Source organism: Pochonia chlamydosporia (assembly GCF_001653235.2).
Source record: "Pochonia chlamydosporia 170 chromosome Unknown PCv3seq00021, whole genome shotgun sequence".
NCBI lineage: Eukaryota > Fungi > Ascomycota > Sordariomycetes > Hypocreales > Clavicipitaceae > Pochonia > Pochonia chlamydosporia.
The window spans coordinates 162,513-186,899 of NW_019154056.1; the positions used below are offsets into that span (position 1 = coordinate 162,513).

Here is a 24,387-nt window from a genome sequence, read left to right on the forward strand (position 1 = left end):
ACCTCGCCACGGAGAGCTAGCTAACACGTAATATCACGAGTAGGGACTACCAGTTCAGCACAGAAAGTGACCATAGTTGCTGCGAGACCTGTTTAACTGGTCTCATCGTGCTAAATTTGCGGCGTTCGGTCCCTTGGAGCTCAGTTCAACATTCATAAAGAGTTTGAGCTCCAAACCCCTACGCTAGTTGAGTCAAGATATCTCTGCTTCTATATCTTCCAATGTCGAGAAGGCGATGCCCAATCTCCTCATTAGCTCAAATTTTGCAATTTGGTACAGTCATGTCCATATGATTCCCTCGAATCCGGTGCCTGGTTGTCAGCTTCGTAACTCACCTAGGCAAAATATATATCCCGTCGTCACTGAAAGTTAACCACAACATTAGCCTCGGATAAAAAAAAAAAAAAAAAAAAAAAAAAAAAAAAAACCAATCAACTCGCTATTTACATTGAAGCAGAGTCATATCCAAAGGGCTCGGGGAATACGACTAGCCTGCCATTCAGCGGCCTGTGATTTACCGCGATGAAGCCATTGCAGCCTATGCCAGCCGGCCTTTCCGGTTGCCAAAAATTCAGGGCAAACAAGTACGACGTTGTTGTAAGCTACAAGCTGCCCGGGCAGTCCGATGTCGTCGTAAGGAGGTATTTCGATGAACCCAGCGAGTCACGCACAAACCATGGCTCATCGCAAAAGGGATTGGAGGACCGGTCGCATCTTATGCCTCATCATATTTTTGACAGCGGGAAACTTACAGTGAGCAACTTTGACGGCAAATTCGATTTCGACGAGCGAGATGCTACTGGCGCAACCCCGCTGCACCGCGCTGTAAGACAGAATGACCATCATGGGGTCCAGTGGCTTATTGCACATGGTTCCGAAATAGATGCTCAAGATCTACGTGGAATGACACCTCTCCATATTGCTGCGATCTATGATACAAATGGCAAGTTGACTCAAATACTTCTGGACGGTGGCGCGGATAAACATGTTCTTGATGAAAAAGGGCAAAGCCCTCTTCACCAGGCATCAAGGACCTCACCAAATCTCGAGTTACTCAATCTCTTTCTTAGAAGTTATGACGACCATGACTTTATTGCCCGTCACGCCAACTTCGACGGAGATACATGCCTGCATTTAGCTGCCGACGATGATTGGGCTATCAAAGGCAGAATCGACGAGCTCGTACGTTTTGGTGCGAATGTGGATGCCAGAAATCGCCATGGACAGACGCCGCTTCACAGGGCAGTCTGGGGCCAGAGACCAGATCTTGCCTACGTCCTTCTCCAGCATGGCGCAGATGTCAATGCAGTCGACATTTTCGGCCAGACTGCGCTCTTATGCCACATAGGATGGTTCGGCGAGTATCTTAACTCTGCAGTTGGGAATTGTGAGCTCAGCCCCGAATGTTACCAAGCGCTTCCTGTATTGTTGCGCATGTTGGTAGACCATGGCGCGGACGTGCTCATCCGAGGACATCACGGCGCATCGCCTCTTACTCTTGCTCTCCAATACTATCTCGAATGGACTGCTCAGGATGTGTTTGAAAGGGAGGATGGCGAATCAGAGCCAGACTTGCCAAAAATGCGTAACATTCCGGGTCCGGAACACCGGGATGTGGATGACTTTGCCGAGCATTGCCAATTAGAAGGCGTCAAACTGCCAGTAAAAATCAAGGATATATGGTTGAGGGAGATATTCCCTATCTTGCGTGTTCAAGAGCAACAGAAGTCGAGACTGAGGTGAGATTCTTGGCGGGATTACAGTTTGGCTACGAAATGGGCAGCAGGTTAGACGAGCGAAAGTGTAAATTTTTATTTGACTCCAACGAGAAGGTGTCATGCACTCAAACACCATCATATATACTTTGTCAGAGCTGGTTCTGAATGCTACATCTTGGTCAACAATTCTTCCTCTTAAATATCTTGCAATGTAGGCATTGTAGGGACCCTAGGAAGTTGAATTGCAGGTATACGGTATTACCCTTCGGGCTGGCTATTCAGCTGGTTAAGACCCTTGCCTTCGCAAATATAATTGACGTTCGAAGCATTTTATTGCCAACTCCTCATACTCAGCTCGGATTTCCTATCTCAGTCTGTGATGTAATGACCCCGACGCTCTGTCGCAATTACATTGTTTGCTCTCATCCGTCGGGGTGTGCAATAGGTCCATCGCTTGGCCTAATAGACATGCTGATTTGCCTTTGCCTTGTATCTTATTCCCCATCGGTCGGTGCCTATCCGCCAGTGATCGGAATGGTCTGGTCTGTCTTGGTCTTGGTCTGGTCTGAGGATTTTTTGAGACCATGGTCCGACCGGTCCGACCAGTAGACCATTAACTGCCAAAAATAGACTGCGCTAGCGATTCTGGTGGCTGATTTTTGGACTAATACGGTTAGAACATCTCTTTTTGCTTTTTCTCAATGGGCTTCTCTGAACTTCCCTCTTGGTTGAAAAGGGGCAATCGTTTTCTAAGTTAACCCACCCAACAACGCGCCAACCCCACGCTCGTGGCTCATGTTCGATCTGTGTTGCTATTACTTCTTTAGCCTCGGCCAGCTTAAGAGGTCGCTTCAAGTGCACTAGAAACTGCAGGAGCCGCACCGCATCGTTTTTGCGATCCGTCGGTATGCGTTGAATCATGCGTCGGTATGTCTCTTCCAGGTTCTGTGGCAAAGATGCGAGAGCTTTCTCAATAGCCGCCTCGCGAGGACATCGAGCCAAGCTGTCCAATTGACAGAACGCCCACCTGAACCTAAGCAGAGCGTCAGCAAACCATCAGCATATCGATTGAAGCAGTAGTATCTCACATCCCGTCGGCTCCCTCGCCAACCTTCCTTCGGATCTCCTCGAGAAGCTCCCGGGACAAGGGCTTGTCCCGAAAATCAGGTCGTTATGAAAGCTGTGCTGCGACGTACGATCGGATATCGACATTGATGGACTCCTTCTCAAGTGCTAAGCAGTTTTCCTGGCTTATCAATGAGGGGACGTCGCGCAGGAACTCGGGTTCAGGCCGACCGGTACAAATCAGCTGGACATCGCCCAACTCTGGCCTGGACATTACGTCCTTCATCCATAGGAGAAGCTCACCCCTTGTTGTCGACTCGTCCAATGCATCCAGAACAATAGAGCCTTTCTTTCTGGACTGCAAGCATCTGGCACACAACGTCCTCGAGCGTCTTTGTAGCAGGTTGTTCGCGGCCATCCTGATGTGCTTGGAATGAGGCGTCAAGAAGACCTGCAGAACGAGCCCCGCCTTGGTAAAGTTGGAAAGCCAGCGACCGCAGCATGCCATCCAAGGTCTGCTTGGTCGTGTCGCTAAAGTCAAAGAAGAAGCTGAGGATAAGACGGTCGTTTCCCTTTGTGAGATGATCCAGCACAGTCGCGCTGAGAACTGTCTTTCCGCATCCCGCGAGCCCATTCAGCCATAAATGTCGACGCGAACCCGAGCACCACTCCTGGAAGGCCGGGTTTCCAAGGAGCCACGCGCCTGTTCCCTCATGGCGGAGCTTCCTCGCGTGGTTAGCGTTTGTAGACGGATCTGGGGGACAAAGCCAACGCTTGATTTTATCGGTACGAAGGTCAGACCTGATAGAATCAGTTGTCTGCTGCACGCTTTTTAACATCTTGTTAAAGCACTCGTAAGTTAGGACATATTTCCAACTTGAAATGTCATTATGTATTGGCTATTCTAGTCTTAGTGGACGAACAAGAACTAACCCGACTGGAGCACTTCTAGTGCCCTCTTGGTCTCCTGGACTTCTGCGGCCGGCACGTACGCCAGGAGCTCCTTGGCATACGCAGCGGCGGTGGCCGAAGCGTAGCGTTGCCATCGATCGTTCTTGTGCGAATCGGCATAATCGCAGATTCCTCGGATCACAAGACAGGGAAAGTGATTCATCAGGCCAGCCGCTTCCATCTCAAAGCAGATACAATCCTCGCCGACGTCAGCAACAATACGGTCGCGCGCAGCGGCATCTTTGACAAGCGTGTTGCCGGAAGCGATGGTCCCGTAGTGGATTTCGGGGCCAGTAGTGTCTCGAGGATCGCGTTGAACCTCGTTAGTCGAGTCACAGCCCCTACAGTCCGGCCCGGGGATGTGATCGTATGAACTTTTGAAGAGGCGGTCGTTGTCAAGACCCTGGTGAGCATAGCCAGAATTGTGTTTGGTTCTCTTGCCCATCTTTGGGTTCTTCTCCAGCATCTCTTGGATGAAGCTGGGAACCTTGAAGTCTTTCCGCCGATGAACGGCCTGGATTTTGGCAAGAGCATTGAGGAGGACCGTCGGAGGCCGCCCGAGGAATCCTTTGCGCTCACGCTTGTCACCCGACTTTGCTTTGACCAAGTCGTACTGGCAGACGCCGCCTGTGCTCCCATCGGGCAGGCTCACGATGATGTCGCCAAGCCGGATATCGCGGTCCTCGTCCGGTCGAGCGATGCCGCCGCCTATGCCGACAAAAAGGCCAACACGGATGGATGGCAGAGAGGCAAGCAGGCTCGAGGCCGTGGTCGCAGCCGAAGTGGTTCCATAGTCTCCAGCGGCAAGAGAGGCAATGACGATGTTGTGCTGACCCACGCGACCCCAAGTATAAACGTTCGTGTCAGTCTGGTGTCTAGTAAAACCAGTTGGAGCTGCATGTTCCTCATCGAGCATGGCTTCCGCAGCGGCTCGCTCGATGGGAAGAGCTGCGATCCAGGCGACTGTGTAGGAGTCGGGGTTGTCCAGAGCGTTGTCGGATGCCATGGTGCGGAGGGAGGCGCACATGGCCGTCAGACTGGCGGGTGGAATGATAGGTTGTGCGGTTCCTCTACATCGACGAGGAAGCTGAGGTTGAGTCACCCAGGGAGAAGGAGAGGGAGGAGACGTGACGACGGCATATTGTTTATCACCGTCAGTCGAAGAGCGCAGCCTTGTCAGTTTCCTGCGAGTGCCAATAAAGTAGGCCGCGACACGGGTAGTTGTGCATATGGGTGGTGGGCCATTTTGTTCTAATTGCATCCGTATTCGCCAGCCGATGCTGGACATTCTGCATGGCCATCCACTTAACAGGCGACTTGCCGTCTGTCCTTTGCGAGTTGTGACGATGTCTCAGCCGTCACACCCTCACCCTTCGCCATCTGACCAAAGCCCTATCGGACCAACAATCGGGCCTGGCTTGTTCTACTTTTCGCCCAACCTCCTGCCCCCTGCTGACTCTGACATAACTCACGCTCATGTTTCCCCGTCATCCAATGGCGCGGCGGAGTGTGGAGCCATGGCGCTTCGGGATCATCAAAGCTCTGATCCGATCATTCGACCATGCAACTTCGTGTAACAAAGGAATAAGTTCACCTCCCATCCTTACGCTGCCAGCATTGCCGGCTGCGGCGGGTGGCCCGAGCCTTATGGCGCCTTTGAATGCCACCGTCACAGGCCCAACCCTTGCCCATCGACAACTGGAATGCCTGACGAGGAACTGCACAGACATGGGTGCTTCAGCTGCCACTCTCACCTTGAAGACCCCCTTCAAGATGACGTTTCTGACGATGGACTCCTCCACTCACTGCTGGCTCCTTGAGCCAGAGCACGAGCAAGTCCGCAACGCGTCCACGACACGATCACGACCGACTCCCGTCGCACCGAGTCGCATTGTACCGCAAAGAATCTAGGTACTTGACCTCCGCGGCACCTCATGTCACCGCCGGCGTCAAAGGGGAGATGGTCCTCTGAAAACATCATCAGCGCCAACAGCCGGCTCCTTCATGTGAGGCCGGATCCATGCCGCCACACCTACTGCGCCATCTGCACTAACTTGGCTGAGAGACATTCGTCGCGGAGTCGGTGGGCATGTCTCGTGTCTGGATGACAACTCAGAAGTGTCCCAACCTGATCCGTGATTTTTCTAGCAGGGCGAGCTGCGCTTGGAGTCGCTGAAAATTGCGACACGCCACCTTCACTAACCCCGCGGCTCGACTACAAGGCTGCTAACGGGAGGAAGAGACTTTCTTGGACAAAGTCGAAAGTGATTGACAACCATTCGAGGAGCTTCCTGTCGAGCCCAGATCTTATTCAACCGCTGCATATCCTCGGATTCGTGGAAAAGAACTCTGCCGTTCATATTGTGGCGAGGGCCTATGGGCATGTTCGAGGCAGCGGCCGCTGCGGCAGCAGCAGCCCGTGTTACTGGCAACTCTGTGGCAGGCTGATGGGCCATTACGGACCCTCCCTTCTTCCTTCCTACTCCATCTGACTTCTTTACCTCAGGCACTCAGACCCACACTAGCCGAATAGACGCAAGCGCAAGAGCACGTGGTTCCATGTAACCCTAACCCTCTGGAGGCCATTACCCCTTTAAGGAAGGCGTCGCGTCGTAAGCGCGCCCAGTGGGACTGAGTGCCTGAGTAATGACTTCTGACCTGAACTTGCCACGTGACCTGAACTTTTCCCCTTTTCTGGAGCTAGATCGAGCTTGGAACCAAACGCATTTTCTGCCTCCCCAGCTGGTACCAACCAGCATTTGCCATGTCTCGGAACATTTTATTACACAACAAACCTCGCTCATTCGAATCAGCTGCTGAAGAAGAAAATAATTTTCTTCTTTCTGTCCAACACCAATGTGCTGCTGAGCACTGGAGGCGTCGATTGTGGGATCAGAGGGAGTTGATCGAAGCTGTCGTTAGGCACCATCTTCGCCTACACGGAGATGACATCTGCACTGTTCTACCACCGAAATCGTGGGTGCAAGGCGGCTTCAATCTTTGCATTCTGGTTGAGGTTGAATCCGACGGTTTCACCAAAAGGTTTGTTTTCCGGTGTCCTATGCCTCACAAGCTTGCTGAGCAACGATATCCCGGCACGATTGATGAAAAAGTTAGTTGCGAAGTGGCCACATATGTGTGGATGCAAGAGCACTGCGCCGATATTCGGATCCCAACACTTTACGCTTTCGGCTTCATTAACGGTAGTCAAGTTCGTTCCCCTAATTCTTGTGTCACCCGAATGATGCTGATCCTTACAATTTTGCTTCGACCTAGTTCACCCACATCAGGCAGCGACCGCTCTACGTCGGCATCTACCACGCATTCTGGCGATGGATCCATCGTCTCTTTCACTACCCCTTGCTCTCGAACTACGCTCGCAACGCATCTGCACCAGCCGTTGGCGCCGCATACATGCTTTTGGAATATATTGGCCCCGAGACTGGGGAGATGCTATCACTTACTTGGACTCAACATATGCATGATGTAAATCGACGAGCTCGCCTATTTAGGGGCATGTCGCGTATTATGCTCTCACTCGCTCGGCTCCCACAACCACATATTGGTTCCTTCAAATTCAATGCCAGCGACGGCACAATTCAGCTTTCTAACCGGCCCCTGACATGCACCATGATGATTTTCGAGAATAGCGGAACGCCACGAACAATCCAGCCTTGCCAACTGTATCGGAGTACAGACAGTTTTGCCTCCGATTTGCTTACGCTGCATGATAACCACCTCCTTCACGACCCTCACGCCGTGCGACATGCGGACGATGCCCGAGAACGAATGACGATTAGGACATTGCTGCGAACGATAATGCACTGCTTCATCTTGTCAGATCGAAGGAACGGTCCTTACCTCCTACAATTGACCGACTTTCATCAAAGCAACATTTTTGTGGACGATGATTGGAACATCACTTGTTTGATCGATCTTGAATGGATCTGCGCGCTTCCGGTGGAAATGTTGTCAGTACCATACTGGCTTACAAACTGCAGCATCGATGGTATCATTGACGAGGAGTATGACGCTTTCGACGAAGCACGGCAGGCCTTTCTAGCAATCATGGATGAGGAAAATAGAAGCATACAGATGGAACATGACGTTCATATCACAAGCATGATGAGAGATTTTTGGGAGTCCAAAGGAGTGTGGTTCTGGGCCTGCATGAGGTCCATAAATGCTTGGCTTTTCGTGTTTGAGGATCACATTCTTCCAAAATTCTCCGCTGACCGAGCATTGGTTGTTGACCTGAAGCAGGTCTCGACGTTTTGGCGAGAGGACGTTGGGCAAGTTGTGAAAGCCAAAGTTGATGACGAAGAAAGGTACCAGGCAGAGCTCCGGTCTCTCTTTGGTACAGAGCTCTGAAGGACTCAGAGTATGCAGTTTCCTCGTAATTGACAGTCACATAAGACGATAACTGGACAAGTGGCCCAACTTGCAGACAGAAGATGCCCATATCTGAATCGCAACAGGGGCCTCTTGATTTTCCAACTAAAGGAACATAATTTTACCAAAATACTTCGAATTACTGCTTTCTTGCAGGTAGCAATGTACTAGATGCTGTTGCCTTCCAAGTAAATATACCTTCCCCGCCTTGTGTTCTAGACTGGTAAATTAATGAATGCCTCTAGTGGGCTGGGAACCCTGAACACCTACGATGTCATTTCTTTTCCTCCCTGTCTTTGTCGTTGTTTCCTTTGCCTCGAACCCTTCGAGCAGCCTCTCCAGAGGAGATCACTATGCTTATATCGCTTGCCTTGCCTGACATTCCAAATTGTGCATCGTGGACAGTGATGTCGGCTCCCTCTGAAGCTTTGCCGCCGGACCCGCTGGAATGCGTTTGGCTGCCACAACTATCCGCCATTTGGAAGTAGGATACGCCGTCAGGTGGCTGTGATGTAGACTAGTAGAAATATGACTTGGGTGTCGTGGTTGGGAAGGGGAGGGTTATACAAAAGCGACCGGAGGCGCGAACATGGCTCTGTACCAAGTCCTGTAGCCCCTCACGAAGAGGTTTCGACGTCCTTCTATAAGCAACGGCAGTGAGGAGACGGTTGGAAAAGTGCTCCAGCCCCGAGATACAATGTCACGTCATGCTTGCATCTCGTTAATGCATGATGTGCGAAGAGTGAGTGAGCCTTGTTGCATTAGCAGTCAGCCAGCTGGGACACGAGTTGATCTTGGAGCTGTAGCCTCAGGCAACAGTAGGGTAATACAATACGGTGCGGGGAAACCGGGATTGTCGACGTTCCCCTCCCCAACTTCCCGTAGCTTTTTCTCAAGTTGCCTTCCTTGTCCCAACTTGCCTTTCCGTCCTTCCATTGATGAGATGGCCGACGAACAACATGCTGTGTTAATGCGCCATTTGAAAACCGCGCAACAATTCACCAGACCGCCAAAGCGATTGAGACAAGCTTTCAAGGCAACCTCTGAACAAAGAACGTATGAACGCGAGGACACAAGCCGAATTTTCTTGGAAGTGGGATTTCGAGCCTGGTTGGCATACTTCCTCGCGACTAATGCCATCGGCGGCAAGGGCCATTACCAAGGCAAAGCAAACGACGTGACTGTAATATCGAATTTTCAGAAGAAATCGAGCGAAGATAAGCGACATCTCGCGGTAGGCGTATGCACGGAGGAGCTTTACAGCGCCATCGACGAGCGGGTTAAAGCTTGGGAGAACCATTGTGGGTATCGTGATTGTATGCCCCTCACGTCATCGAGTTGTACGCAGTGTCTGACTGGCATCCTAGGGCTGCAAAGGCAACAGGCCATGGCAAATGTTGATAGTGAGGGCAGCAGAGAAGTCGGAAACTCAAGTCAAAACAACTCGCCGTCGCAAGATGCTCAAGTTTCGATAGACTCTCAACATGGCGTAAGCCAGGAGAATCAGAGCCGTATTTTGCAAGCAACCATAGTGCCACATGATTCTACGTTGTTTCCCGAAGCTACGCTGGTCCAACAAATGCCCAGTGCTACTATTGCCGGCGTCATGGAACTCTTTCCTCCTTATATCTGCGGCGCAATCCTCAAAGACCGCGTTTTGAACGTCGCAATGGTGCAAATGTCATTCCCGCGCTTTCCGTCTGACGACTGTCTCATGACCTTGACTATTCAGCCGAACAAGGTTGAATATCTGGCAATGGCATTGTTTGGAATTCATCTGGAATCAGAGGGAGAACAGAGGTACATTGTCATGGAAAACGGCGCTCGGGTTGTACCGTCCAACGAGATGTCCCTCGAGGGTGCGGAAGAGAGTTCCTTGGCTTCTACGTTTGGTCCATTGATCAGCACGGCGATCCAGAACAGCTGGAAACGTACCCTGGAAATTGGAAGCGCAATTCGCAAAACGAGATGTGTGTCGATGGATGTGAGCACGAAGTCCAGCGTGCCGGCGTGTCTGGGCTTGTGGTTATGGCTTGAGAAAGGGCTTGAAATGAGACAAATATTGTACGCATAGAATCCTACACAATATCCACCATAGTCCTAGCTCTTGTTGAATCATGCAGCTTCTTTCAACTTCCCATTGTCGCCAGTGCAGTAGAGAACCAGACCTGACTGTAACAACCCCTGTCCTTCGGAAGGAAGCTCTTGCACTGTTTCTAACCCATTCTTGTTCCGTCGAGCGATCACAGCAGAATTGCAACCTGTCCAAGACACCATTTTGCCCTTGCCCTCGATAATATTCGGCGTCGTTTTGGCACCTGTGAAATCCGCATCGGTGAGCGCTTCTCGTGTAAAGCTCTGGAATATGTTAGACTGGCAACGCATCTTTTTAGAGGCACTTACCATCTGGGTTGGGTAATGAGGTAGCTGATATTGGGGTGAGATTTGCGTTAACAGTTGCGCTGCAAGATCGAAAAGTGAACTTTGACGTTCTTTAGAATTTGGTTCTATCAGCTCTGTCTTCAAGATGAACGTGTTTCCGCAGAGTGGATGCGAAAAATGTTTCAGTCTTGGATGCCCAATTTGATGGTCACATGGGTCATCCGACTTAACTGCCTCATAGCTTCCCAACGCCGACCCAACCCGCACAGCCTCGCCCGCCAACCAATATGATGTGGGGCACGCTTCTGGAGACTGCCCGACTGAGCTCTCTGGCCGCCTTTGCCGACTTGCCTTTGCCGACTTGCCTTGGCGTCACCAACTTGCCAAATTACCCAATGCCACTTACCAGGACCAATATTCTCAAGTTGCCTTTCCAACTTGCCCCCGCCCCCTCATTTCCGAATCAGCTCATTGCTGAATGCAGAAGTCCACGTGTGTGGAAAGTCGGCCCGGGCCGATGCATCTCCGCCAGATCATGGCCGGGTTTCTCTACCAGCGCGCTCAGTTAATGCTTGATGGTGTTTGCAATGTCAAACGTCGCGTACTCTATTCCAAGTGAGAAATCTATAAATTCTGGCTCCCCTTCACGGGCTGTCCAGTTGTTCCTTCAAGATGGCATGAATTTCTCCACTTGATTTTGTACCGATTGAAAGCCGTTTTTAACCCCAGAAGCCGTGACTACGATGGCAGCACATGCGAATATCAGCATGCCTTGGCCATGGAACCTGAAAACACAGTCCAGCCCAACAGCAATGATGGATGCCTTCGGCCCAGTCGGGCTTCCACAGCTGATTGCTTCGAGTCTCAACAGTTATGCCTCCCTTATGTGCATCTTTGGGCTTCTTACATTCGTACGAACCTACGCAAGCCGGCTCCGGTCATGGTTTGAAGAACACTACAGTTAGAAAGTTCCTCTTCACACGCCTTGCACCCTGTCTAACTTTAAATAGCTTCGACAATCCATTTTAAATATCCTGACGAGTCGTATGACATGCTGCTGACTTGGGTTTCATCTCAAGGACTCGACAACGCTGCGCGATCAACCATAGCCCGAGTAGGAAGAAAGTGGATGCACCAAGACACTCTCTTCGATAACGTAAAAAAACCCGTTTGTTTGCTTCCATGGAATGGAAGGTTTGTTTTTCGGTTCAAGAACCACTGGCTCTCTTATCGGACCGAGTTGATCGATGTCGGTCTTCATAAGGAGGAGATGATATCCATTACCTGCTTGGGCAGATCCGGTAGGGTGCTCAAAGATCTTGTTATGGAATGTCGAGAGCAGTACTTGAAACAAACTGAGAACAAAACTACTATATTCGAGAATCGCGGATCATACTGGGAGAAGGTGGTAACAAAAGACGTTAGACCTCTGTCGACAGTTATTATCGACGAGGATCAGAAACAGCACTTGATTAGCGATGTGAAGCAATTCCTCAACCCGGACACTCGCTTATGGTACGCTGAACGAAAGATTCCTTATCGCAAAGGCTATCTACTGTATGGTCCCCCTGGCACAGGAAAGTCAAGTTTTTGCGTCTCCGTGGCCGGCGAACTCGATGTCGACATATACACGATCAGCATCCCAGGCGTGAATGACAAGATATTGCAAGATCTGTTTGCCAAACTTCCACCAAAATGTTTAGTCTTACTGGAGGATATAGACGCCATTGGTACGAGCCGGTCACAGGAAACCGAAGAGATCGACGACGAAGCTTCGAGATCCAAAAAGCCTGTAACGCTGTCTGGGCTTTTGAACACCCTTGACGGGGTGGCATCTCAGGAGGGTCGAATTCTCATCATGACGACGAATCATGAAGAGAAGCTGGATCCGGCCCTTATTAGACCAGGTCGCGTTGACGAGAAGGCCGAATTCCAGCTTGCTGACACAAGGATGACGGTCCGGCTTTTCGAATTCATTTTCAAGTCCGGTGTTGGTAGTCAAGAAAGACCCGAGACCCAGGCAGATTGGGAAGCAGGCCGGCTGGCCACGGAATTTGCCAATAAGTTGCCAGAGCGAACGTTCAGCCCCGCAGAGATAATGCGATATCTCTTGCAGTACAGACGGTCGCCCTCATCTGCGGTGGAAAAAGCTGAGACGTGGATTGAAACGGAACTAAGCGAAAAGGAGGACAGGTTGAAGAAAGTCGTGTCTCGAATCAAACCTGCGGGCAACACTATACAATGTCGCTCGACTCATATCTAAGCCAGAGACCGGCCTCGGATCAAAGCGGGCTGGAGGTTGCACTCGTACCTTCTTCGGTTCGGCATCCGAATGAAGTTAACACGTCAATAACTCCCCATATCTACTCACAATCCTCTAGTGGCCAATATTCCTGGCAAAATACACCAACCTTGCAAACTTGTCACTAGGCTTGCCAACAGGCCAAATACCATAACAACCAATTATTCACTTCAAATAAGAAGTTGTTGTGTTTGGCGCGCTGGGACTGCAATTTTGCACTAATGTAGGTATGGACAGTTGATGATTTGGAGGAAGTGTCACTCCTTTGGTCAGGACGAACTTATATGCTCAGCGAAAATGATACTGGTTGGCCAACGCCTGGAGACTTCTGGAGCATCCTTTCATTTAATTCAACGATTTCCAATGCGTCTCATAGCAGCCACTGATGTAGCACTGGGTGAAACATTGCACTTTGTAGATTAAGCTTCCACACAATCCCCCAACTGCACTCATAGCAGAGTCCGTGAATATATTTCTGGTGCTCCAACACCCCAACTAGCTCGCGGCCTTTTGCACGTGTTGTTAAGTAGCTTCTTAGGGGACCTGAGCAACCGAAGTCGCAGAACAGAAAATACATACACACATATAAGCTTCACCAGATCCGTTCTTTGATCCCATAGGGTACTGGTCTCCTATACACACCTTCCTTCCGATATGAACTTAACTGGCTGTCAAAAGTGATCGATGGATCATCGCATCTTGGAGCCCCGGGTGGCTACAGCGAATTGCAAGCAACCATAAAGGCTTCAGAATCGTGAATTAGAATGACATCATTCTTCTTGTAGCGTCCCTTGAACATCAAATTTTTGCGTGATTTGGTATTGAGGTTGTTGAGTTGTTCTAAGTTGATGTCAGAGTTCGTTTGCGTGTAAGAAACACTGTAATTTTTCCTATAAGTGCTTGTCTACCAATTTATATATGTAGATGGATGAGGAATTTCCGTCGTAATGAGGCAATATAGTCGGCGGTTTGTTAACAGTCGGCGGTACAACGATCATGCTTTGAGGGCTTGCCATAAACTGATCCCCTGGGCTGCATGGCGATATGGGCGGCGGCTGGGAAGCATGACGAGGCTTTGGTCATACACGAGGGATGCCATGCTGAGTTCAAACGGGTATATAAAGAGAATGCTCAATGAATTTGAGGCAAGCTGGCAAGGTTTTGGTGTAGATGTTTTGGGAAGCCGATTTAGAGCTGGAAAGCGCCAACGCCTTATACATTGGCATGGTCGCCCGACTAAAGAGGATTTGTCGCAGCAGTAGACCTCCCTTTAAGTATATTAGTTCTAGGGGGATGAGTATCAACACAAAGTTGAGGTTTCTTGAGCTGCTGTTGCATGAGTGAATAGTGATGATGCCGGAGCGGGAAAAACAAAAAAAAAAAAAAACACCTCCTCTGTCGGAGGTGCTGGTGTTCCTTGGCTTACGACGATGGAAGGTACCAAGCGTCCAGTTGATGAAAATTGCACAGTGGTCGGGTTACCAGTACCTAGCGCCGCCGACAGCGCAGCAAGCAACTAAAACCTTGGAGTTACCACCAACTCCTGACCAGCATGTGGCGGACTCGACATTGCCAGTAACCTTGGAGCCTGTGCTGCTGGTACCCAAACACCACTGAATTAGTCGCCTGAAGGTGCCAGTAACCTAGCCTCAAGTGTACCGGTAACCCAGGAGGGCAGGGTACTCGTAGCTAGTGGCCGCTGGTAACAAGCGCGTGCAGCGATTACTGGTAGCTATGGGCCGCTAGTAACAAATGCTGAACAGTTACTGGCACCCAGCTTATGTTACTGGCAATGAGGTCGCTGGCTGCTTTTTGTTACCAACAACAGGGCCGTGCCTGATCAGTTGGCGCCAGTAACCCCAGCTATTTTGGCAACTATTACTGGAACCACACTCGCCCCTAGCTGCACCTTGCTCTTGCTCATCTGTTGGGTACCAGTAACCCCCCCAGCCACTGTAATGTACTCTTTCCCACACCTACTGGTGAAACGTGAGTTACTGGCAAAACACTCACTAGGCCGCAGTTACAGTACTCAAAGCCAACGCAAAATCAGGCTCTCTGGACGCACAGCTAGATCGTCATCTACGCTTAAGCTACGAAACTCTGCAGCGAATTTCAAACAGAGGATCTCATTCAAGCACACACGCTAACCACCATTGAGCTCTACATTCTATTCTGCCACGGAAAGTCGTAGGATGGAAATTTAGCAACTTAGGTGCACCCCTCAGGCAGTGGGACCGCGCGTGTAGAGGCGCTAATTTTAAGTCATAGAATCTAGTGGCGTATTTGCGCTGGGTAGACATCTTCTATTATAAGGTCGCTAGTGCCATCTCAAATCCAGCCCCTCGCTCCAGGCAATCCTGCCGCTTCATGCTCCTCAAAATTCATAATGCAGCTCACAACTACATGGCCGCCTACCAGCCATCAGGCGATAAATTTCACATCGCCGGACAGCTTAACCAACATAGGCGAAAAGAATCACAGCAATTCTGAGCAAACCTCTCGGAAATTGATTGAGGAGCCTCGAGAATGCACAAAGGTCACGAGAGGTCGCCCCCACAAGCAAGCGAAAAGGAAACGTTCAAGAATCAAGTGGACATTAGAATGCGCGTTATCTCGTACTCACACTCTCATCAGGCCAGATGCTGCAGGCTTTTTCATTGCCACTTGTCGTACAGCACTTCTGAGTTGGATATCACTGCTACAAAATACCCATTTGGAAAAAGGTGTGCTTCCATCAGCAATCAAGATCAAATCTGTGCTCAGTATTCTGAACACCATCATAAGGGGGGGCGCAAATTTGCCGGCCAGATTTGGTTACGTGAGACTCGTGGATTTTTTTGAATGTCTGGAAGAACGAGTAAGGGAGCACAGAGCAATTGGCGGGTTCGTCGGAGAGTCTGGTCGTCGTAATACTACTGTTGCGATCAGGTTATGCATCGGCGCTTTGCAAGATGACTTCCCTGCGAGCCGAATTAAAAGCCGACTTAAAGAACAGAAGAGAGTTGGAGTGCGTTGGAAATGGAGTAATAGAAAGTCAGTTTTCTTGCTACTTATATACTCTGACGGAGCAGAGGCGATCGTGTGCGTGCGAAACTTCTTCAAAATTGTGACTAATGACACTAACACTCCCAGGAAAAACAAGGGCGCAATCGATGACAAAATAATTAAGTGCCTTGGTGCTGCAGTTCTAAGTGGCATCCCTAAGCCACTGATCGATGTCTGTACCGAAATGTCTAAATTTGCAGACGAAGCCATTGCCTCGGGAAATTCCAGCTACGGGGCACAAATGTCCGGGTTTGAGCACGAGATCAACAGACGCTTGGGTATGGTCTAAATTGCAGACTATTCTGATCTACCAATATACCAGTTGAAATTTACTTGATGGCCGTTATCTGAAGATGGTCAAAATAAATTAAAACATGATGGTTCAGAGGTCCACTGCGGCTTGTGTTGCGATTTGAACAGCTTACCCTGTAACCCTCCCCTTTGCAAAATTTGGGGATTCTGAACAATAGCGAGCACATCCCCCCTTCAACCAACTTCTGCCCCACTTGGAAGCGATCCAAGCCACAGCGATGTAAGACTCTCCATGCTGGAGTCTCAATCCAGACAACCAAATCCTGAAGGTCCACTCCCCAGCGCGCGCTTCGTCCTATCACCACATTGGGTGAAAATGGCTTGGACTCGCTGCCCCAGAAGCCCCCATCCCAGAAAGCCCATCCCAGCCGCTGCATCCTAGATGCTTTAAAACAAGAAAATGGCTTGGACTCACTGCCGCTCCAGAAGGTTCCATCCCAGAAAGCCCATCCCAGCGGCTACCATCTTGGATGCTCCCATCCTTGATGCTGCCACCCCTAGAGGCTTAAATAAAGCGGTGCAGAGCGGAGCGCTTCATCCCAACCTACTGGGGTCCTTCTTCCTACTCGGACATCGGCGTCTCGCCGCTCCGGCTCAGCAAAGAAGACTTGTAGCCGCTGCTCCCATATCACTCTGGCGGGGTGGGACTAAAATAGGCATAGAAGCACCCTTTCACTTCCTGGATGCGAGTCTAGAACAGGAAATCATCCACTCCCCTCTATCTCTCTATTTTGAAGGCAGCCTTATTTCGAATTGCGAGATGAAAAATAGCTAATGACGAGAAGGGTCCAAATACAAAAGACCATGGAACTCCTACGGTTACACAAAAAATAATTGAACATAAAGTCCTTAAACAACATGTCATCCCAAATTTATGCTGCCACCATGCCACGCCGCCATAATGTCAGTCCCGGGCGACAGGAAGATGTCTTTTCTCGAGTAGCACCTAGCCAGCTCTACTCAATGTCGAGCCCCGCATTCACCAACAGCTGGAGTGAGAGAACGGCAGATGAAATATCACGTTATGGGAAGATTTGCGGAAGATTTATCAAATTTAACGTAATAGAAGATTTTTTAGACACTTGGGAAACAGTTGTAGACTCCTGGTCTGCCCTTGTTCGAATAACATCTCTTCCGCACAATAAACCTATTCGACGTACGCATGTCATTGTGGCGGTGAATGTACTCGAGAGTGTCATCAATGGTCACACTGGAGTGAGCCTACCAGCCAGGTTTGGTTACTTCCAACTAGCCAATTTTCTAGATGCTTTGGAGTCCAGAATTAAGACTGAGCGTGACACATGGCCAAATGCTCTTGATGGGCGCAGGGTCACGTACACAACCGTCGCCTACAATATGTACCTGGATGCCCTTGGCTTAGACCCTAGAGCAAAATCGCCTAGGCAAGAACTATTGCGGAAAAGGTCAATAGGACGACGTTGGAGAGCTTACGCAGAACCGTCTAGCCTCTTGCTTGCGGTATACTCGGACTTTGCCGACACATCTATGTGTACGTATTTGTTGGTTTGAACGACCAGCGAACTGAGCTAATATTTGTATAGTAAGAGGAGCTTATTGGCAGAATTTCCACCCAAGGAACTTTCTTCGGCAGTCCTCCGAAGCATTCCGGTCAATGTATTGAATGCTTGCAGGTATATTTCTACTCGGATCGAAAGGGAGGCTGAGTTGGGGAGGCCTTGGGATGTCTCAATGTTACCAGATCTCAGACGTCATGTTGAGAACAATTTGCTTTAGTTCCACTCTATTGTGCTCTTAGTTGTTACAAATTGATTTGTTGCTTCACAATATATGAAATAACCTCTGGATCTCAAGTCGCCGCTGAAAACTGGTTAGTTTTACACCTGAATATTTCACTCCATACAGCACCAGTGTAACGGGCTGGAGCCGCTTGGACGGCGGCTGCGCCGCCTATCACCAACTCCTATGACAGGTTGATTCTAGAACCTTCTATGGAGGGGGAGATATAAGGCACCACGATGACGCTACGGAGTAGGAAGACTCTCTTTCCTTCCCTATCTTGATAGTAAACAGCATAGGGACTAGTTAGTTGAATCAACTCGCTAGAGGCCTTTCACACCAGTGCTGTAGTTGCTTCCATCAATCCTTTTCCTAATGATGTACGAATGGCATTTCAAATGTACATCCAGAGCCCTGGATATATCAATCGAGAACGGATAGAATATTCCAAATGGCGTCAATTGCACATTTTTCTTGACCAGCCTGATCTAAAGCCGGAGAACCAGACTGAATCCCGGCTCAGGCACCGTGCATATACCGAATTCCAACTCATTAACTACAAGCTTTATCGAAGAGCTAATTCCAGGTTTCCAGAGCCACGATATGTTGTTCCTGAGAGCGAGGCATTTGATCTTATTGCCAATGAACATCTACAACTTCTTCATGCCGGCCAAACGAAGACATGGGCTGCAGTTCAACAAAAGTACTACGGAATTAAGCGCGAAGATATTGGGTTTATACTTAAACGATGCAAGAACTGTGCTCTAAACAGGCCAGCTGGAACAAAGGCGCCATTGGTTCCAATCATCACCGGCAGAGCATGGGAAAGAGTCCAAATTGACTTAATCGACATGCGCCACGAACCCTCTGGCCAGTTTAAGTGGATTCTACACATCAAAGATCACTTTTCAAAGTACACCCAGTTATATCCACTGAAAAGCAAGCACGCCGAGCCAATTGCAGCTGCGTTCGCTCAATTTATTGCAGCATTCTTACCTCCCAAGATCATGCAGGCAGACAACGGGAAGGAATTCAAAGGGGCCTTTCTGATTCTGTTAAGAAAATATGGAATCCAGATCATAAATGGAGCCCCTAGGTCTCCACAAACGCAGGGCTTAGTTGAACAGGCTAATGGAGTGGTTGAAGCGAAACTAAGGGCTTGGAAAATGGACAACGGATCAACTGAATGGGCTGACGGTATACTCGAGGTTATATTGGCCATAAACACTCAAGTCCACTCTACAATTGGATGTGCGCCTGCGGAATTGCTATTTCGAGAGCGTTCATCATTTGTCGACTGGCTGAATAGCCACGCACGCAAAGATCCTAACGTTGGCGTTATGCAAGAAGACCATACCCAAGCCCCAATATACGCCCTCTGCGCAAGCCCACCAGCCCAAACCGGTGGCTTAAGAGTTGACACTGGAATTTATTCAGACAATTCCCACATGACAACGGGCTCTAACCCTAATATTAGTGGTTCAGAAATTAATGTACGAATTACTCCACCAGCTCAAAGCTCTCCGATGGACGAATCGTTTGGCAGTGATGCCCGCAATCGAGGAATCAAACGTACGAGCCATCCTACAAGTGAACCTAGAAGCTCGCCAGGGGCTATAGTTGAATTGGGAGATCCAATAATTACGAAGGCCCAGATAGCCACCCAGAAAGCAAGAACCCAAATGATGCAGAAGTACTCAAAGAGGCAAGATATTCAACATTTTGAAGTAGGGGATATAGTTTCCTTAAAAGTTCCCAGAGAGGATAGGACCTCAACAGATAATAGACGGTTATTTGGGCGTATACTGGATGAACCCTACCCTCACAGGTACAAAGTTCTAACACCTTCAGGAATAATCCAACGCCTAGTTCCTACTAAGGGATTAGGAGCCGTTGATAAAGCTCTCTGGTCGGATGTTTTCATTCCTGAATCCACGAACGAAGTTTCACTTGGACTGGCAGCCAGGGAAGCTTCTACAAGCGCCAGGGTGGGAATTTCATGCCAATGCAAGGGATTGTGTAACACAAAGAGGTGCAGGTGTTATAAGGAAGGCAAGAAGTGCAGCGTGCACTGCCATAGAGATGATCATGACTGTGGAAGTTTATCCGGCTTAGCTGTACGGACTGAAACTGCCTTGGTGGATCGGCCGCGCAGGAAACGGGCTAGAGTTGATACCATAGGGAACTCGGTCACTTAGAAAACTCAAGAGTACATTATTTTGTTGCCGACTTGCACGCGGTGGATCAACTATTCGCGGCTGGGGCATCCCAGTGACGAAGGTGGATATTCGTGGTTGGGATTCCCATTCGCGAATGGGGCAGCATATTCGCGAATCCGATTTATTTTATTTATTTATTTATTTATTTATTTATTCATCGACTGTCCCAATCGCCCTGTGGGCGATTATGCAGCGTTCAACTAAACATACAAGAGCATTCGATTCTCGCTTCTAAGAATTAAGCCGTTCCTGATCCGAACTGCTTCCTCTTCCACTCAAACGCGATCACTATAGTACGGATAGTCGTCATGGCTGTTCTGTATCTATGAACTTGTCAGGCCCTTCCCGGCCCTCCTCAGCTTCTGTTTAACAATAGTCACTCGTCTACGTTACGCAGATTGCGTATATTGAAGTTCTGTGGATGGTACTGCTCGGAATTGACCGAGAAGGCCAGTCCTAAGGATCATCTTGGCTGCTTGTACAGACTTTGACGAGCTACAGAGAATGCGCTTGATGTCTTCGCATGGTCGCTTGCCTGCCCACATCTTGTGTCGTTCTTCGATCCAGTCGCGGCATTCAAGGAGGATGTGTCGTACCGTTTGGGTCCCGTATCCGCAGGGGCATTTGTCCGTGTCGGCTTTGTTGATTCCGTGGAGGTAGGCCAGGAGGCCGATTTTGCCTGTACGCATCTGTGTGATCACTGAGCTGATTGCTCTGTGTTTGTCTGTATGGGTGGTCAGGGTGTCCTTTCCCGGCCGCACGCCGAGTCGGAATAGGTCTCTTCCGTGTTTGGCCGTCTCCCACGACTGCTTCCACTCCTCCCTCATCGTTTTGCGAATGTTGGATTTCGTGGTAGCGGTGAGGGTTCGAAGCCAACCTGGTTCTGGCGGAAGCTCCCTGGCGATTCGCTGCTTTGGATCGTGGCCAGCTGCTTCCTTGGCCGCTTGGTCGGCTGCTTCGTTGCCAGGCACTCCAACGTGTGCCGGTATCCATCGGAATTGCACCTCCCATCCTAAGTTTCGAAGCTTGTCAAGTGCTTGTACAGCTTCGACCAGGATGTACTGTCCCGACGGATTTTGGGGATTCCGCATTGCCTGAATCGCTGCCTGATTGTCGGTGAATATGGCACACTTCCCAGGTGAATTTGTCACCATGTTAATGTCGAGGGCCATCTGGAGTGCCAGTACCAGCCCTCTGAGTTCTGCTGCGTATACCGTGGACTTGCTCGATGCTCCCATGTATTCCGTTCGCTTGGTTGTGACACCACGGACCCGAAGCTCTGGTGCTATCGCAGCGGCGCCAACGTGGCCGTTGATGCCGCTTCCGTCGGTATAGACACATATTGTCCCTGAATCTGTGGCGTCGTGTTCTTTGATTGCCTCGTTGGCGGATTCGTCAATATGTACGAGCGGAGGAATCCACCAGGGCGGAACAACGTGTGGTTGGCGTTTCTCAAGTTTATCTAGCTGCACGCCGTACTTGTGTTCCAGGATACTCGAGAGTTGATCCAGGGGACTGTGTTCATCGCGGTCCTGGCGTGTCCGTCGTGTCGAGTTCATAGTTCCCGGAGACTTGGCCATGTCGTCGTACAGCGGACTGGTCCGAATGCGCATGATCGTCTCCAATACTGTTTGCTCCAGTTGTTGTTGCACCGGCAGCAGGTAAGCTTCTGCATCCACCGCTGCTCCAGCGGTTGTGCGGAAGGCTCCAGTGATCACTTGAGCCGCTCGTCGCTGTATTCTCCTAATAGCTGCTATCATGTCGGCACCTCTGCGTATGCGGCCTCTTCTAGGAACGTGCCATGCTGAGCATCCATAGAGCATTTGAGGTATGATCATCGCTCTGTACACCTGTCGAAGGTTCACCAATCGTGTTCCCCACGTCGATGATGCTAGGGCTGATAATGCTGAAAGTCGCTTCGTTGCTCCTGTCTCCATCCTTTCACGATGATATTCCCACCGAAGTCTCGTGTCCAGTTGGATGCCTAGGTATTTGCAGAAAGGGGAGGCTTTAATGGTTGTATGAGGCAGGCGGAGGGCGTGTGTGCAGTTCGCTTTTGGGTCTCTGGTAAAGTGTACGAGCTCATACTTTGCCGGTGCGAACTGGGAGCCGTGCTTCCTTGCCCAGTCCTGAGCCTTGCGGTGAATGGCTTTGAGGGTTTTACAGTTGCGTGATGCTGATGGGCCAACTGCCAGAATGGATACATCGTCTATGTAGCCAACCGACTCTGTCTCAGGTGTCTTGCACTCTTCAATCAAGTCTGCGTTATAGAATAGATACAGAATGGGCGAAATAGGTGATCCCTGCGGAATCCCTGTTTCGATGGGTACTGAGGCTGCGGTGTACTCTTGTAGCTTGAGAGTCGTGGTCCTGTCGCTCAGAAAAGAGGCAACCCAAGTTACCATCTTATTGTCTACGCGACGTTTGCGGAGATTGTGCAGTAACCTCTCTCGGGAAACGTTATCATACGCGCCAGACACATCGAGCAATAGCAGGGTTGCCACTTTGCCTTCAGACCACGCTTTGTATATCCGTTGGAGAAGGACGTGCATGGCGTGTTCCGTCGATGCGAGTTTTCGACCTCCGGTATGCCGCCTGGGGAGTAATTGATAGACGTCAGCGAGATAGGCAAGTCGGCTGGCTATGATGGCTTCCAACACTTTGCCCAGTGTATTCAGCAGAGCAATTGGTCTGTATGACTTGGGTTGTGCATAATCGTCTTTGGCCGGTTTGCGGAGGACTACGGTGACCGCCTCCTTGAAGTGTTGGGGGCAGTAGCCCAGTTGGAGACATGCGTTGAACAGCTTGTGGAGGCTAGGGAGAAGAACATCGAGTGTGTGGTGCAGAACGCCGTTGATGATGCCGTCGGTACCGGGGGCTTTGTTCGGGGCAGTCCTGCGCACCGCCTTCTCAATCTCCGACAGCGTGACGTCGGGGCATTCAATTGGCGGGGGATACTGATATCCATTAATGTCCGAGAGATTAGCCTGACGCGGAGGGGGAAAGAAGGACTGGCGCAACAATTCGGCCTTCTCTTCTGGGCGATAGACGAGTTTCCCGTCGGGTTTGACGAGTGCTGGCGTGCACGCGGGCAGTGTTTCGTGTCTGTTCTTGGCCCACTTGACCAACTTCCATAGTCCGTTTTTCGATAACGATGCCTCTTCTATTCTTTGGCGGTGGGTGTTGCGAAGAAATTTCTGCATATGTCGACCCTTCTTATTGCGTGCCTGACGGTAGGCTTCGTAGTCGTCATCTGATCTTGTACGCTGCCATTTTCGACGAAGTTGTTGAACTTCTGTACAGAGATCTTTGCATTTTCGGTCAAACCCCGCAATTGATCGGGGGGATGGATTAGACCACGGAGTTGATGAATCGATGCCTGCATTGAGAGCCCTGACGATGGAGGATACATGTGTGTCGATTTCGCCCTCACTTGTAAGCTCCATCCCGACACACTGCTGAGGAAGGCGCTCCTGGACAGCTTGTCGTAATATCATTGTATTCGTTCTAGACCACAGACGCCTCTTCATCGGGGTTGCTGCTCTCCATTCCCATTCAACGGTTATGGCTATAGGGAGATGATCAGAGTCGCAATCTAATCCTCGATCAATCTTACAGTGAGTCACGAGTGGTGTAAGGTCCTCAGTGGCGAATGTCAGGTCTATTGTCGATATTCCATCTTTCCACCTATGGGTAGGAGCCCCAGGTGCAGTGAGTAGCTCGAGATGGAGATCCTCAATGATTGTTATTAGTTGCTGGGCACTTGGCCCCTGTCCAAGACGTCGGTGCGTTGTTGACCAGAGGGGGTGATGTAGGTTGAAGTCGCCCAGTACGACTGTGTTTGTCAGGGGCTCCACTTTGTCAAGGGTTTCCGCCAGCGTGGAGAGTGTGTTGGTTCCCACTTCATTGTAAACGTTGGAAATGTTGATGCTTCGGCCAGAGCAGGGGTTGCGGATTGATAGGGAAATGATGTCTCTGGAGGTATATGAGACAGTCCAAGTACCGGGATCGATCCGCTTGTTGATGTACAAGCATACCCTCGTGGCAGCATCGTCGAGGTAGGCGAGATGAAAATGTGCTTTAAGAGGATGGTATGTCGTGGCTTTAATGGATTGCGCCAGGGTTCCTGTAAGTTGAATCCCAGATCTCCTAAGCTGAGGTGCCTGTTGCTTCTGCTGCCTACTAGGCAGCAGGTGGCCTCAGGCCCTATAATGGTAACTATCACAACTATAAGTAGCGG

General features: G+C 50.0%; 6 protein-coding genes across 6 annotated transcripts; 4 read left to right on the top strand and 2 right to left on the bottom strand.

Annotated features, from left to right (window-relative positions):
- Positions 1 to 522: 522 nt before the first annotated feature.
- On the top strand, positions 523 to 1,743 carry VFPPC_14965 (ankyrin repeats (3 copies) domain-containing protein; the record flags this gene model as incomplete). The annotated part of the gene is made up of 1 exon (XM_018292729.1): positions 523 to 1,743. The coding sequence occupies one exon, from the start codon at positions 523 to 525 to the stop codon at positions 1,741 to 1,743; it is 1,221 nt and encodes a 406-aa protein (XP_018136180.1).
- A 1,339-nt stretch (positions 1,744 to 3,082) lies between these two features.
- Positions 3,083 to 5,022, bottom strand: VFPPC_18500 (Ankyrin repeat protein; the record flags this gene model as incomplete). The annotated part of the gene is made up of 2 exons (XM_022430100.1): positions 3,083 to 3,611; positions 3,728 to 5,022. 2 exons carry the CDS (start codon positions 5,020 to 5,022, stop codon positions 3,083 to 3,085), a joined length of 1,824 nt encoding a protein of 607 aa, XP_022284892.1.
- A 188-nt stretch (positions 5,023 to 5,210) lies between these two features.
- On the top strand, positions 5,211 to 5,645 carry VFPPC_17065 (hypothetical protein; the record flags this gene model as incomplete). The annotated part of the gene is made up of 1 exon (XM_018294814.1): positions 5,211 to 5,645. The coding sequence occupies one exon, from the start codon at positions 5,211 to 5,213 to the stop codon at positions 5,643 to 5,645; it is 435 nt and encodes a 144-aa protein (XP_018136179.1).
- Positions 5,646 to 6,795: 1,150 nt separating this feature from the next.
- Positions 6,796 to 8,105, top strand: VFPPC_11815 (aminoglycoside phosphotransferase; the record flags this gene model as incomplete). Its single annotated transcript, XM_018289883.1, has 2 exons — positions 6,796 to 6,945; positions 7,011 to 8,105. 2 exons carry the CDS (start codon positions 6,796 to 6,798, stop codon positions 8,103 to 8,105), a joined length of 1,245 nt encoding a protein of 414 aa, XP_018136178.1.
- A 718-nt stretch (positions 8,106 to 8,823) lies between these two features.
- On the top strand, positions 8,824 to 10,200 carry VFPPC_11814 (hypothetical protein; the record flags this gene model as incomplete). The annotated part of the gene is made up of 2 exons (XM_022428785.1): positions 8,824 to 9,442; positions 9,494 to 10,200. The coding sequence occupies 2 exons, from the start codon at positions 8,824 to 8,826 to the stop codon at positions 10,198 to 10,200; spliced, it is 1,326 nt and encodes a 441-aa protein (XP_022283918.1).
- A 10,336-nt stretch (positions 10,201 to 20,536) lies between these two features.
- Positions 20,537 to 24,198, bottom strand: VFPPC_18499 (reverse transcriptase; the record flags this gene model as incomplete). Its single annotated transcript, XM_018289879.1, has 2 exons — positions 20,537 to 24,122; positions 24,185 to 24,198. The coding sequence occupies 2 exons, from the start codon at positions 24,196 to 24,198 to the stop codon at positions 20,537 to 20,539; spliced, it is 3,600 nt and encodes a 1,199-aa protein (XP_018136172.1).
- Positions 24,199 to 24,387: the final 189 nt, after the last annotated feature.